The sequence below is a fragment of the Astyanax mexicanus genome, chromosome 18, assembly GCF_023375975.1.
Source record: "Astyanax mexicanus isolate ESR-SI-001 chromosome 18, AstMex3_surface, whole genome shotgun sequence".
Lineage (NCBI taxonomy): Eukaryota > Metazoa > Chordata > Actinopteri > Characiformes > Acestrorhamphidae > Astyanax > Astyanax mexicanus.
This window is the reverse complement of record NC_064425.1, coordinates 36,082,460-36,098,948: the sequence shown is the minus strand read 5'-3', so window position 1 is coordinate 36,098,948 and position 16,489 is coordinate 36,082,460. Positions and strand designations below refer to the sequence as shown.

The window sequence follows — 16,489 nt, the reverse complement described above, 5'->3', positions numbered from 1 at the left end:
GTGTGTGTCTAGTGGTAAACTAGGTGTTTGTAAAAGCTAATTTGGCTATAAGAGATTAGTTATAGCCATGGGGAAGCAGTTACACTAAAAGGGAAAGGGATGTGAACAAAAGTAAGGAAAAAAACAGTAATTAATGGTGTTGATAATTAAATGTTGCAATTTAAAATTGAAAAATGACTAAATGTTAGGGATTTAAAGCACTTTTGACAGTAAAGATCATGATTGAGTATAACTGAAAATAAGGACAACCGAAGAAGGTAAGAAAACAAAATTGGGCTGAAATCTGTGCACAGACAAAATTTAAATATGAAATAATTAACTTCCAAGGGGAAATTAGAGCTCAAGTTAAGTGTGATAAATGTATTTTAACCATGTATTTTAACTTGCAGGAAGGAGACACGGAGGACCCCTTAACAGACTTCCAAAATGAATAGAGAACCTTAAACATGATTATAACGAATACAAAAGTCTTGTTTCAGATCTGTTTACACAGGGGGAGAAGGAGAACGTGGTGCAAAGGTGGACCAGTCCAGACACAGAGTGAGGGTTACTCCGCCATTGCGCACGAAAGGGGAACGAGCATGGCTGGATTGAGCCTTTCCAGGTGACTGAGAGAACAACGCACGCAGATCAACTGAAAGGCGAGGGTTCTACAGCTGTGCAGCAACAGAGATCGCTCACAGAGCAAGCGGGAGGAGACGAGACAGCAGCAGCTGAATCGTCTGACTCAGACGAAGGCCGCAGCAGGAAGGAGGGGCAGCTGAAATTGCCCACAGCAGCAGACAGCACACAGCAGGGGCGTCAGTGCCTGGCTGTGACCGAGGAGCGAAATTGAGGAAGTAACTCATTCAGCAACGTTTCGTTTGCGTCAAAGTACACTACATACAGAGACTCTTAAACACATCTCATTAAAAACACACATAGTCTTATCACACAACATCAAGAGCCAGAATAAAGCTCTTCGTACGTGGGGCTGAGGTAGTCTACGAGAAAAAGGAAGCCAAACCACTATAGACGATGATTTTCATGTATTTTTTCCTTGTTGCTCTGGGAGCAGGACAACAGCAGGACATTGTGCATTTGACCATCACAGATATCATTGTAATCAGCATTTATGTGTTGAAAATTATTATTATTATTATTATTTTTTTTTCTTATTGTTTAATCAAAATGAAAATTTTTGATTAAAAGGGGGGAAATGTGGGGGAAAATCAACATTTATTCCATGTATTCCTGATTTACTTCATGTATTCATAATCAATTATACTGATTATTACTGTTAATCATTCAATATTCATCCTGTTAATCATTCAATCAGTATGTTATCATTGATTTTATGTGAACTGTGTATTCTCTGCTCCTGGGACATACAGGCTCAGATTTGAGGCCTAAAGAGATGAAAATTGAGTTCTGCCTGGAGACTAGCGGGTCATAGCAAATGGTGTTTTCTGATTTATGAATTATTCTCTCCTCAAGGAATGAAAATCAGGTTTGCCTGGAAACTGTTTTGTCATAGTAAAATAGAGCTTTCTGATTCATGAATTATTCTCTCCTAAAAAGCTTATCTTCTGGTACGTGCAGTTTCTGTTCCTCTTTTTATATTTGGTAGGGACCTGTTCCAAACAGATCACGAGGGGATTGCCTCATGTATGCAGGGGGGGACTGTATAAAAATGCCCAGTCGACACAGAAAGGGGCTTTTTCCGACTTTCCTGACTACTCTCATTCTTCATCCATTGCTTTTGCTTTATTTTTCCTTTTTGCAACTTCAAAATAAAAACCTTCTCTTTTTGGCATCCCGGCTCGTTGACTGTCTTTGTCGATTTCCACGACAGAACATATCATGCATTGAATCTGATGGTGTTTATTGTTTGTTCTTCCTTATTTCAAAGCTGCTGGAGAGGATACCCAGTTCTCCAGGCCCAGAGATCTGGACCTTATCCAGTCCACTCCACTGGAGACCCTGTCTCTTCAGACCCCTCCACGTGTTCTCACCCTCAGTGACCGGCCCCTTGACTTTCTCGAAGTTGAAAAACCCAGTGTTCTTGCAAATGAACAGGTAAAGTAGATACTGCTAATTTTGATTTTGATGTGGAAAAGTCCTTATAGAGATTACAGTGGTATGAAAAAGTTTGGATGGCCCTGATCATTTTCACAATTATAAATTTTATACATTTGTATATATATTTTTTTATACATTTTCTTTTATAAATCATTGGTTGTTTGGATCAGCTATGTTTAGTTAAATATATCATATAGCAGATGAACACAGTGACATTTAAAAAGAGAAATTAGGTTTTTAGGATTTACAGAAAGTGTGCAATAAGGACCCAGGTTCTACTAAATTATGTATAAAGTCTACAAAACAAGCAAATGTTTTCCCTTTGTTTTTTTGATGGATGTGTTTTTGAATGAGTGCATCTAAGGTGTAAATATGGTCTGTCGTTCAATGCTTAGGTAGGAATCCAATTTGACATTTTGAGTCAAAATATGTTCAGTCATATATTTTAATAGCCTGGTGTTTAGTATACTGCAGAAGACTTTGCCAAAATTACTATTTACAAAGATAGCCCTGTAGTTGTTTGGGTCAAATTTTTTACCATTTTTATAAATTGGGGTAATAAGTCCTTTATTCCAGATTACAGGAAAAATTCCAAATTTAAATACTATCTTAAAAGGCTAGTTGTGATTTAAGACTGCTGTGTTTTAATTGTTTACATTATTAATTCTGCAGGCTTTTCCGTATTTTAGTAATTTAAGTTTCTTCCTTAATTTCTGTACAGTTATAAGGTAGTCTAATTGGGACTTTATTTTTTATAGCTAGCTGATTCTAATTTGCTGAGATTTTTAGTGATGGTATTTTGGTTTGGCTAGTTGGATTGTCATTGGTTGTGCTGTATTTGGTTGTTATGTGTCCGGTTTGGGTTTAGCCAATTGTTTTGTAACCAGATAAGGTGTAGCTAGCTGTAGCTGTTTGTGCTGTGGCTCTTGGAGGTGTAGCTGGTCAGGGTGTAGCTGGACAGGGTGTGGCTGGTTAGGGGTGTAGCTGGTCGTGGTGTAGCTAGTTGTGCTGTATCTGGTTGTGCTGTGGTTGGTTGTGCTGTAGCTAGTTGGGGTGTAGCTGGGTGGGTAAAGGTGTGGTCCCTTGAGCAACTTCGGCTTGTGTATAGTCTCATTTGTAGTTCTGGGTAAGGGTTGAGCTGTACCTGTGGTGGCAGTTGCCAGCTGCTGTTGGGTCGTCTGCCCATAAAGTACTACATGTGTGATGGGTATGTGGGTACAGAGTGTGTAAATGTCTGAGTTGATGTTGATGGTGTGTTGGGGTGTGTCCAGTCCTGACAAAAAGTGGAGATGGTAATTGTTGCTGTAGAGAATCTCTTGCTGGCTGTCATGGCTGTTTGTTCAGTGATTCAGGCATGTTCCTGCTGTTCTGAGTAAGATCATTGGTCACTATGAATGATGATGTGCTGAACTCTTTTTTAGTTCAGGTTTGATAATTGATCTATGTTTTTTTAAGGTTGGATTTCAGATCTTAGTTGATTTTTATTTTGGTAAAATATATTTTGTGTCTAAATACTGTATTTGCTATTAGAATCATACAGAAATACTACATCCTGTGTTTTTCTCAGACAGTGTGGCATTGTGTGTGTGTGTGTCTCAGTGCTGTGGGAGTTAGGTGTGAGTGTGTGTATTGGTTGGGTAGGTTTAGGTCGGGTAGGAGGAGGGGTAGTGTAGGGTGTGTAGGTGAGGGTAAGGGGTGGGAAAGGTAATGTAAGAGGGGCTGGTGCAGTTATATATGGTGCTTGTCTGGCTGTGTTGGGGTATCTAAGCTGGAGTGTTGAGCAGTTGTGTGATTGTGTTTAGTTCCTCTGTTACACTCTGTAAGGCCGTCCAAAGAGCCTAATTATCCTTCTCCAGTTCTCTCATAGCCTGCTGTAGCTGGATCTCGTCCCTCTCCTGCAGAATTACAGTGTAAAGTTCTCCTGCTGGTTGGCTGTTGTTGTTTGCCTGAGGAAGGCAGGACAGGACTCTCTCTTTAACATGAGTAAACTCCTATGCCAGGACAGACAGTCCTTAATTCAGTATCCTGTCGCTGCAGGCCAGTGTAGGTGTGAGCTCTGGCTGTGCTTGTGGTGTTGTAGGGCTGTGTACAGATCTGTGTACAGTGCTGTTTACTGGTGTTCTCCATGAAGCTGTAGTTTGTCTTTTTGATACAGTAGATTTCTTCATATTTTGAAAGCAGTTTTCTGTGTTGTGTAAGCTGTTTTCAGATCCCTGGATCTGTTATGATATACAGCTCTAGAAAAAAAAATAGAGACCACTTCTAAATGAATAGTTTCTCTGATTTTACTCCTTATAGTTATATTTTTGAGTAAAATGAAGATTGGTCTTTTATTCTATAAACTGACAACAATTTCTCCAAAATTCCAAACAAAAATTAAGGATTTATTTACAGAAAATGAGAAATGTTTTCAGAACTTAAAGAGCAATATTAATGTTTTAATATTAAGTTTAGAAATCAATATTTGGTGGAATAACCATGATTTTTATCACAGCTTTCATGCATCTTGTCATGCTTTTCACCAGTCTTTCACACTGCTTTTGGTTGACCTTATGCCACTCCAGCGCAAACATTCAAACAGTTCAGCTTCGATTGATGGCTTGTGATCATCCATCTTCCTCTTGATTACATTTCAGAGGTTAGGGTTCAGGCCTGGAGATTGGGCTGGCCACTACAGGGTCTTGATCTGGTGGTCTTTCATCCACACATTGATTGACCTAGCTGTGTGAAATTATTGTTCTGCTGGAAAAAAAGTCAAGAGTTGGGGAACAAGGGTTTTTCCAGGATAACCTTGTATTTGGCTTGATTAATATGTCATTCGCAAAGATAAACCTGCCCAATTCCAGCCTTGCTGAAGCATTCTCCACCAAAATTTACTGTGGGTTCAAGACACTGTGGCTTGTACGCCCCGCCAGGTCTCCGTCTAACCATTAGACAACCAGGTGCTGGACAAAGCTGAAATTTGGTCTCATCGGAGAAGATGACCTTACTTCAGACCTCTATGGTCCAATCCTTATGGGCTTTTGCAAACTTTTGCAAATTTTCTAGCTTTACATGACATGCCGAGCCCTGCCTCTAGGAGCATGTTAAGAATTTTTCTTCCTGTGCACTTCACCCCAGCTGCCATTTGCCATTCCTTTTTGTAGGTCACTTGATGTCATCCTGTGCTTACTGACTGACATTTAAATTAAAGTGGAGAGTCGACTTTGCCCTCTGCCGGTCTGTAGCTTTTTTTGTCCCCAATATTTGCTACATGACATTGTTGTCATGAACTGCCACCTAAGACATTTTAAGGATGGAAGCAACATGATGCTAACTGTATTCCTCTGCCAGTAAAGCCAGAATTGAGCTCTTCTTTTCTACACTCTTCAACTCTTTTGGCATGGTTAATAGTTATTTTTTAATTAAATTAGTTTTGAGCTATGCCTAGCACTTTTTTGCCATCCAGCTTGTCCTATTGCAAGAGAATTGTGATTGACCACAGCTTCACACCCTGAACCCGGGAAAACAGAGCCATAGAGCAGGTCACTCCAGGCGCTGAACCCAGGCAAACAACACTTTTGCACATATATATATTGCTACGAACCACTAGCTAACCTCTTTATCAAAGACTCTGTCTAGGGGAGTCGAAGGTCAAATAACTAGGGGTTCGTAGCAAGTGGGGGCTCATCTCAGATTGATTTTGATTTTGTTTTTGGCTGTTTGATTGTAATCAGGATTTTGGGCTTTGTTGAGGTTGAATGTTGGCTAAGCTGTTAGATGTTTGCTAAGCTATAAGCCGTGCTGGTTGTTGGGTTTGGATAGACTATTGATTAGGGTGCATGGGACACTGCAGAGTTGTATGATTGTGCTTTGTTTAGACCTTTGGTAATTAGGTATGTTTGGCTCTCAGGCAATCTGATTTGGTTATTGTTGTATTGACTGTTTGTGCTCAGGTGTCTCTAAAGGACTTGGTGGAAATTGTGAGAGAAGAGGAGAAAGATAGATTAAAGAATCTAGAGCTAGCTTAGTTTCAGTTGAAAAAGGATAAACTTTCACAGTTAGAGAGTCAGCAGCATAGACATGAAACTTGTTTTGATGTATCCCTGTGTCTATGTATGTGATACGGTTAAAACAGCAGTAAGGAATGCTTATAAAGTGGTGCCAGAAACTTAGGCACAAATTTTGTCCTCTCCAAAGTAAGTCGGCAGTAGGAGGCAATGTTTGAACGATGGCTAAAAGCATGCAACGTTTATACATTTGCAGATTTAAAGCTTGTTCTCATGGAATAGTTCAAATTTATGAACTTACCCTTAAGGAGTTGAGAGTAAAAGAGAGATCAGTGGTTGGTGGTTGGAGAAAGGCAAATTAAAAGGTCAATTCAGTTGAGACCAAAAGTCTTAGAGAGTGGCCATCCTGCACTAAACCTCTTAGTCAAATTCGAAAACCTGTAACCTTTTCTTCTTTGAAAAAAATAATCTGCCATTTTTGTAGAAAATCTGGCCATATGAAATCTGGTTGTCCAGTTCTCCTGAAGTGCAGAAGCGTAGCTTATGCTGACTCTTCGAAATCTGTATAGTTGGGTCAGAGAAGACTACAAGTTGTGTGGACACTGAGACTGAAATAACTCCTCCTCTGTACGATTGGTTTGTTTCCATGGGTACAGTGTCCATTGTTTCTGGGGAGCCAGAAACCAAAATTTAATTTTTGAGGGACACTGGTGCAGTTCAGTCCTTGTTGTTACAAGGAGTCATTGATTTGCCTGCTTCTAATCCAGGTATTTCTTCAGTTCTGATTCAGGGTGGGGAAGGTATGTTTGGTGCCATGTCATTGCATAAAGTGTACCTAACCTTTTACCTGGTAAATGTCTATGTTAATGTAGCAGTAGTGCCATCATTATCAGTTCCTGGAGTCTCTATGCTATTGGGGAATGATCTTGCTGGGGTTCAAGTGTCTGCTCTGGCCAGTGAGTATCCTGAGGTGTTTCCAGCCTGTGTCATCACCCATGCCCAGTCTCGCCACAAGGGGGTGGCTCCACAGAAAGTGCAGGAAGAGTCAGGAATTGAGCTTGGAGACGCCATTTTTGCAAAACTAGGGGTGTTATCAGATGCAGCTCAGTTTAATAGGGAAACCTTAATCAAGGACCCTAAGTTGGCCTCATTGTGTAAGGCTGCTCATGTGAGGAGACAGAAGAGTCAACAGAGGGTTTCTATATACATCAGGGAGTGCTTATGCGGAAGTGGAGGCTTCCTCATCGTCCTGCTACCGCTGATTAGAGTATTGTGGAGCCGATTGTGTTGGCAAAGAGTTTTCGGTAGGAGGTGTTGCGCTTAGCCCATTAAGCACCCATGGCAGGGCATGTGGACATAGACAAAGAGTCTTGCATCAGTTGTATTGGCCAAAGATGCATTGTGATGTAGTCAGCTAGCAGGAAAGCCAAATCAGAATGTGCCTTCTGCACCATGTGTCCTCTTCCTGTGGTGGAAAAGCCATTTTTCGCAATTTTCCAGTAATGATAGATTGTGTTGGACCATTTCCCTAGGCAAAAAAAGATTTCCAGAGGCTGTACCTATGAGAAACATTAAGGCAAGAACTATACTTGAATGTTTGCTTCAGTTCTTTTCTCGGTTTGGGCTTCATGAGATTCAGTCAGACCCTGGTTCATATTTTACATCAAGCAGCTTACTTCATCCTCATACTATCCAGAGTCACAAGGGGCTATTAAGAGGTTTTATCACACCCTAAAAAGCATGATTAGAACATACTGTGTAACATGTCCAGGGGATTGGGACACCACAATTCCCTTTTTACTGTTTGCCATTCGGGTCTGTGTAAATGACTCTACCGGGTTTAGTCCCTTTAAGTTGTTGTATGGTCATGAAGTTAGCTGTCCTTTAAAACTGGTAAAGGAAACTTTTCTTCAGCCACAATCTGAAGGTGACTTGCTCCAGTATGTTTCCACTTCCAAAGATGGTTTTCTGGGGCCTCATGTGATAAAGGTGCGTACGCACAAAAACATTGCGTACGCCGTATTTCATGCTCACAGTCAGATGTACTAAATTTGACTTGAACGGTACTTTCAATTTGGGTGGACGCATGTTTTTTTGTACGTATGTATTGTGTTTTTGTCATTTGGCGACACTTAGAGGTGATGCATTGAAATTACAACTATTAAGATATCCTTTATGCACACATTGTAGTAAGCTATGATTGGGTAAAATAAAGTAAATTAATCAGACAATTTTATTGGCTTACAGAAATAATCATTCAACGTGTTTCCACTTAGCCTAGATTATACAAACATGCATAAAAGTTTGCGCTGGAGTTGTTGGAGATGGCAGCGTTGCCATTATTAGAAAATATTGCTAATGGCCAAATTCATTGAGAGCTAATTTTCCGTGACCATTATGTTTTTTTGGCCCATGGTGATGACTGGCTCATAAACCGTTTTAGATTTCCAAGAGCATAAGAGGATAAGAAAACAAGCAGAGAGCGTGACGGGTGGCTTCTTGGTAAGCTACTGATTTAAAGAATTTAAATGAAAGCATTAATAATCCATCTTAGAATAATACATTTAAAACGTGGGTAATTATTAGTTATTATGCTACACGTCTTGCGACACTTTTCTTTCTTGACTTGTATATTATACTCTAGCATATTGTTATTATTATTATTGTTATTATTAGTATAGCATTATACTCTGTGTAAGTGAGGGAGGAGACATGGCAGGTGTGATGTTTTCATGCACTTGCGCTTATTTTCAAGTTGATTGTGATGTACTAAGAGAAATTACTTGGTATTCTCCCTACGCACGGTTTGGTAAATCCGGATTTTTTTGGTGTGTACAGAACTTTTCAGGTCTGAGCGTACGGAACATTTTAGTAGAAAGTCCACGCAAGTCTTAGTACATGAGGCCCCTGGTCTGCTTGTGAACTGGCTAAAAATATTTTGACAGTTGGGGAGAAGGTGCTTGTAGACAAATTAGGCACTCGATTTTGTGGCCTGTACTCAGTGCTTTGTAAGGTTGGTAAGGGCTATTTTGTTGTCAGTACCCCTGATTGGCGCAAAGGCACAAGACTCTGCCATGTTAATTTGATGAAGGCCTACCAGGATCAGTCTGGGCTTGCTCTCCCAGTAGGGTGTGTGCCTGCAGTTCCGCCTGTACCGGTAGAGACAGAACCAGATGAGGACTCTGGGACAGGCCCCGAACCAGATACTTCAAGGCTAGAAAACTCCCTGACTTTACAGCGATTGGAGACGCTCCTTAGTCATCTTTCAGTGGAGCAAAAGGCAGACATTAAACTTTTGGTTCAGTCTCATCTTGGGTTGTTTAAGGACGTTCCATGAGAATTGTAAGTTTGTCTCTAATTTTTCTGCAGTCACTGAACTTCTCACAAATTTGTTGAGAGAGGATGTCAAATTTGTATGGTCAAGTGACTGTCAGAAAGCTTTGGACCAGGTTAAGGCCATTTTGTCCTGTGGGCCAAATCTGCACCTGATTTTTCTTGTGTTAGCTGTGCAGCATTTTGAAATATATCACTCTAGTGGCAATGGAGATGTGGTGGTCTACACAGATCCCCTCCCCTCCCCAGTCTGGTGATTGAACATGTGTCGGGAATTGACAATTTAATTGCGGACAGTTTGTCAAGAGTATGATTTCTATAGGACTTTGGTTGGTGACCAAGTTTAAAGATGTACAAAGACTCTGATTTTGGTAAATTTCTATAAATGTATGGTTTTATTGTAATTAGTGAGAGGATGTGGATACATGACTCCTAACAAAAAGAGAAAAATCTAAAAAAAAAAAAATGTATGTGTGTTTGTTGCCTACCTCTTTGAACATTATCTTTGTATGCTTGGGCTGGCCGGCTATCGAGTCAAAACTTGGGTTCTACGAGGTCCAGGTAAGAAGACTGAACCTTCACCAGTTGTCTTTCACTCACATTAGCCTAATTCACCACACATCCCATTGGTTAACAGCAACACATAGTCATTGGGCTAGGGACCCTAGTTAACTGACATTCCATTCTTCTAAAGGGGTTGGCTAATGGTTCGTAGTAATATATACATACCTACTGGCCACTTTATTAGGTACACCGTGCTAGTACTGGGTTGGACCCCCTTTTGCCTTCAGAACTGCCTTAATCCTTCATGGCATAGATTCTACAAGGTACTGGAAGCATTCCTCAGAGAGTCTGATCCATATTGACTGCATGATATCATCACGCAGTTGCTGCAGATTTGTCGGCTGCACATCCATTATGCGAATCTCACACATCTTCCACATTCTGATGCTTGGTTTAAACTGCAGCAGATAGTCTTGGTCATGTCTACATGCCTAAATGCGTTGAGTTGCTGCCATGTGATTGGCTAATTTACCATAGATAGATAGATAGATACTTTATTGATCCCCGAGGGGAAATTCTTCTCCATTTGCATTAATGAGCAGTTGGACAGGTGTACCTCTGTCATCTTGCCAGTCGAGCCTGACAGACGGAAAATCCCGGTGGCATCATAATAAAATCCTGGCTCAGTTGGGAGATGATGTAGAGCAGGCAAGAAGAAAGGCAAAAGCTTTTTTCCCTTTAGCAACTTCAGGTGAGACCGCTGCCACAGGAAGGAGAAGCAAAGCCATACTGGCCTCAGCAAATGACTGGGAGATGCAGGCAGACCTGAAGAAGTAGCTCAAATTCCCAGAAGAAATAGCCCATACTAGCCTTAAAGCAGATATGGTCATCTGGTCTAGAGTTACCAAACAGGTGGTGCTGATTTGACAGTGCCTTGGGAGGAGAGGATTGAGGAGGCATATGAAAACAAGCTGAAAAAATATTAAGGCCTCATTCTTGAGAGCCAGAAAAATGGATGGATTTACCAGTAGAAATAAGGGCTTTCCTGGGCAGTCACTCTGGAGAATTCTCGGGTAGTTGGGAATTGAAGGTGTGGCCAGGAAGTGGCTGGTGGGCAATATTATGAGGCAGGCAGAGACAGCATCCCGGTGGATTTGGATCCAGCGAGATGTGAGGTGGAACAACCAAACCTATGAAGGACTGACCGTATAGAATTGAGTGGTGGCCAGAAGGGGCAGATCCAGGACGCTGGATTTGCGGTCAAGCCCTCCCAATATGTCATAGGCTTCATTTTACCAAACATCTAAAAGGGAAGCAGTGTTAATTTCTTTGACGAATAATTTCCGTCATAGTTTTCCTCAACAAAGCTAACAAAACAAATAACTAAATAAAAACAGCATTAAAAACATAAACGAATCAATACACATCAAAACAGTTAGGAAGAGATCCAATCACTACTACTAAGCGGGGTAGTCAACCAGTCAGTACCTTCTGCAGCAGCGCAGACGTGCTCAGGTACAAACCCGGGACGACAGACTCCCCTGTGAACTGTCGTTACTTATGGGGCATGACTCGGTTTTTACCGTGATGTTCAAAAATGAATTTTCAATTAATTTACGGAGCATTCATGGGATTAACATTTAATTTTTTCACATGTTTTAGTCAAACCAGAAAAGGATCATAAGGTGTGACTGTCCCAATCACATTTCACAAAGTTAGATTTTTAATAAAAACAAGCAAGTTAATTTATTTTCTGTTAAATTGATCGTATACTAATAACCCAGATGTCTACTTGTGAGTCTGCTTGGCTAAAAGTTAGGGCATAATATTTTGAAGCCACCCTTAACTAAAACATTTTTTGTCCCAAAAATGTATGTCATATAGTGTGATGCCAAACTCCTTTGCAATTGTGTGGAGACCTTTGGGGAGTGGGGGTCCTCCTTCTTTCAGGAGGAAAAACAATTCCTCAGAAGGACACTGACAGTTACAGGGTGTGTTATCGCTCTTTATGTTTTCAGAAAGATTAAGTATATCTAGCACTCCTGCTTCAGTTCCATTTTGCACTGTCATATGGTGTGACACATTTTACACAAATATGCCCAAATTAAAATACTTTTCAGTCAATATTACCTCTAAAACTATACTGTTATATAGTAGTTAGCATGGTTTTATGATGCTCACATGAAGCCACACGGATTAATGTCATGCTAAATACATGAAACGTCATATGGTGTGAAACAATGTCATACGGTGTGACAGGTTTTCCCACTATATGATACAACCGCTTTCTGATCAATTATTGTTTTGCTGATTCTCGTCTCAAAAAGAAATGATGCATTAAATATAAAAATGTTTAATAATTTACTAAAGATGATCAGAATCCCTGTAGCTAACATTTAACAGATTAAAAAAAAAGTACAACATATAATGAATACAGTAAGTGAATTAGTTAATGTCTTATAAGCATTCTTTACTACGTTGAGTAAAAATTACTTGTTCTTCAACAATTTTGTGATGCTGCTGTAACTAAAAATAGTTTTATTCACTTGCCAAACCAAGTTTGTTTGTTTGCTAAATGCAGCTAATACAGATTTTTGCATACAGATTGTTGTGTGACACTGTCATATGGTGTGACATTCACAATTTTAAAAAATGGATTTTGGGTATTTATCATAAACTTTTCAATGTGACATATGGTGAATAGTGCCAGCAAAGGTTACTAGAATTTTGGTACTTTTATAACAAGGTATTCCCAAAATAATTTTAAGTATATTGAAAGAATTCGATTAAAACATATTGCTATGTGTGTAGATAATGAAAAAAAATGCAGGTAACATATTTGCACGTAACAATGCTATACTTTTATATAGTAATGATAAATAATCAAGATAAATTGACTATTACATTATCATTTTTAATTTAATACACAATAACATTCATGACACACTATATGACTTTACTTTCCTGTTTATGCCTGAAATAATTCTTTTTTATATATAATCTTTTAATAAACTTTTCTCTCTCTCTCTCTCTCTCAATGTCTAAAATAAATAACATCTGCCTAAACAAAAACATAAACATAACCACACTATCATCTATTTGACACCTAACAACACTCCAACATGCTACAATTAAAACTTGTCACATGAAACATACATGAAATCAGCTCCCAAGAGAAAAAAAATAAAATACTCCACCATTTCAGCTGTTTAAAAGCAGATGTATGCCTCAAACAAGAAACCCATCTAAAAGAACTAGATTAACATAAACTGAAAACAGTGGAATATAATTATATATTCACAACCACAGACCCAGATGGACAATTTATTATCATAAATATCACCATTAACAGCCACACTTTTTGACAAACAAGAAAACTAAATATCTATTACAAAGGTTGAGACATGAAAACATTGAATACTCAAATAAATCTGGAAAATATTTAGCAAATCTAATTAAGCTTAATAAAGAAAAAAAATCCAACCATAAAAAACTCAGTAGGAAAAATACCATAGACACCTGATGAAATAAAAGACACCTTTAAAGTTTTTTTTTTTAAAGGTATACTCCTCAGAGAACGAAGCTAACCTAGATGAAATCAATAACTTCCTGGACCATTATCTCCAGATAATTTCTCCAGAAGAAATCTACAAAGCCCTAAAACACATGCCTAACAATAAGACACCTGGAACTTGCTGGGATTCCCTGCTGAGTTTTATAAACACTTTTCGCTTTCCCTATCTCAACTGTTTTACAGAATAAGAAGAATTTAATCGCCCTTCACCTTAAACCAAACAACTCCACCCTACCATCCAGCTACAGACCCTTATTACCAATGAATTTAGACATAAAAATGATCTGCAAGGATTAAGCCAACAAAATAGAAACAATAATTTATCAGTTAATACATCCTGATCAAACTGGATTCCTCAAGGGTCGACATTTATCCACCAATATGCATAGATTAGTGAATATAATAGATTACACCTCTCACCAAACCGTACCAACAGCAGTTGTATCCCGGGACTCAGAAAGCCTTTGATGGAGTAAACTATTTGTGAATTATTTGTTTTCAGTGATTCCTATTCAGCCCCCATTCACCTGGTATCAAACTCTAAATACGACAATAACTGAATATTACTGAAATCTTGCCGGAAAAATAGATCTCAAAATCGCTTGGCAGGCTAGAGGTACCTAACTTCCACCATTATTTCCTTGCAAATCAACTACAATACATATTAAAATGGATAAAACCTAACAGATACAGATAGTACAGATAGATCTTGGAGTAATTTAGAACAAATATTATGCAAAGATATCCAGATATCTGATTTACCATGTATTAATCAATCAATTAAAAAAACACCCATGTTTCAATAAAACAACTGTGGCAACAACTCTGGAACCTGGTGGAATTTTCACAAGATAACCTCTGTACTCACACCAACCAGTAATTTACCTATCTGGATTAACCCGGACTTTATCATAAAAAAACATTAAACTACCCACATTGGATCGAAAAGGGGATCACACACCTTAAACACATGACTGGTGTGTTCTTTGGACTTCATGATGTAGTTTACTGCCAAATATTCTCTTAACCAACCTCGGAGGCAGTCACGGAGCAGCTGTGTTTGTACTGAGATTAGATTACACACAGGTGGACTCTTTTTAGTCATCAGGCAAATTCTCAATGCAAATGGTTGCATTCAGAGAAAATGGCTAAACACTTTTTAGTTTTTTATTTATAAAAAATGTTTTGAATCACCCATTATTTTCTTTCCACTTCACAATTGTATACCACTTTGTGTTGGTCTTTCACATTAAAACATAAATATATTTATATTTGCGGTTGTAATTTGACAAAATATGAAAACGTTCAAGGGGTATGAATACTTTTGCAAGCCACTGTGTGTACGTATATTCTTTACAAACCGTCACGGTACAGGGGTCACGGTTCGGTTTACGCAAACACACGCAGAATACATGATACATTCAGTCTGTAGGAGACTTGTGGAACCAATGAATGTAACCCACAAAGTGTATCTGTAGCACTGTATTTTGTTCACTTGCACGCTCTCTCTCTCTCTCTCTCACTGTCTGTTTGTCTGTCTCTCTCTCTTTCTCTCTAATATAATTTAATTTTAACAATCTAATGCCAATATTTCTTAAAAAGAACTCAAACTCTGAAATGCATCCAGTAATATGCTAAGGAAAATTATGTTTTCATTATGTTTTTATAATATATAATGTAATATAATATATGATATAAAATGAAAGCGATATATCCAAAGCGGTCACGCCGGATGAAATGCCCCCGTGCTGTTCACTTAAATAGGACCTGCCTGACAAAGTGAAGTCCACCAAAAGATCCTTAAAAGCTACACATCATGAGAAATTCAGGAACAATTGAAAAAAGGAGGTAATTGAGATCTATCAGTCTGGAAGAGGTTATAAAGCCATTTCCAAAGCTTTGGGAATCCAGTGAACCACAGTGAGAGCATTTGTCCACAAATGGCAAAGACATGGAACAGTGGTAAACCTTCCCAGGAGTGGCCGGCCGCCCAAAATCACCGCAAGAGTGCAGCGACAACTCATCCAAGAGGTCACAAAAGACCCCACAACAACATCCAAAGAACTGCAGGCCTCACTCGCCTCAGTTAAGGTCAGTGTTCTTGCCTCCACCATCAGAAAGAGACTGGGCAAAAATGGGCTACATGGCAGAGTGCCAACAAAAAAACACTGCTGAGCAAAAAGAACATTAAAGCTCTTCTCAACTTTTCCAGAACACATCTTGATGATCCCCAAGACTTTTGGGAAAACATTCTGTGGACCAATGAGACAAAAGTTTACTCTTTTGGAAGTGTGTGTCCCAGTACATCTGGCGTAAAAGAAACACTGCATTCCTGAAAAAGAACATTACACCTACAATAAAACATGGTGGTGGTAGTGTGATAGTCCGGGGCTGTTTTGCTGCGTCAGGGCCTGGACGACTTGCTGTGATAAATGGAACTATGAATTCTGCTGTCTACCAAAAGATCCTGAATCCTGAAGATCCCGACCATCTGTTCGTGACCTCAAGCTGAAACGAACTTGGGTTCTGCAGCAGGACAATGATCCAAAACACACCAGCAAGTCCACCTCTGAATGGCTGAAGAAAAACAAAATAAGACTTTGAAGTGGGCTAGTCAAAGTCCTGACCTGAATCCGATTGAGATGCTGTGGTATGACCTTAAAAAGGCCGGTCATGCTCGAAAACCCTCCAATGTGACTGAATTACAACAATTCTGCAAAGATGAGTGGAGCAAACGCTCGGTTGCAGTTGTTGCTGCTAAGGGTGGCCTGACCAGCTATTAGGTTTAGGGGGAAATCGCTTTTTCACACAGGGCCATGTAGGTTTGGATTTTTATCTCCCTTAATAATAAACACCTTTATTTAAAAATAGCAAACATGTAAGTGTGACAAACATGCAAAAAATCAGGAAAGCAGGAACACTTTACACCACTGTATATATATCAGCTTTCATTATATATATATTTATATCGGTATTATTCTTACTTCCTTTTCCTGATGATTTAATTTCCTGTTCCTGTTTTCCCCCC

General features: G+C 39.2%; 1 protein-coding gene across 23 annotated transcripts in view; it reads left to right on the top strand.

Moving 5' to 3' along the window:
• Window positions 1-16,489, top strand: part of mffa (mitochondrial fission factor a) — a 583,551-nt gene that overhangs the window by 167,907 nt on the left and 399,155 nt on the right. For all 23 annotated transcript variants that reach the window (XR_007425391.1, XR_007425390.1, XR_007425389.1 and 20 more), the window contains one exon: window positions 1,892-2,058. Coding sequence is in view for 8 of the 23 variants with exons in the window: in XM_049467407.1 (XP_049323364.1) it covers window positions 1,892-2,058 (167 nt within the window). In the remaining 15 variants the exon portion in view is untranslated. The remainder of the gene's footprint in view (window positions 1-1,891; window positions 2,059-16,489) is intronic.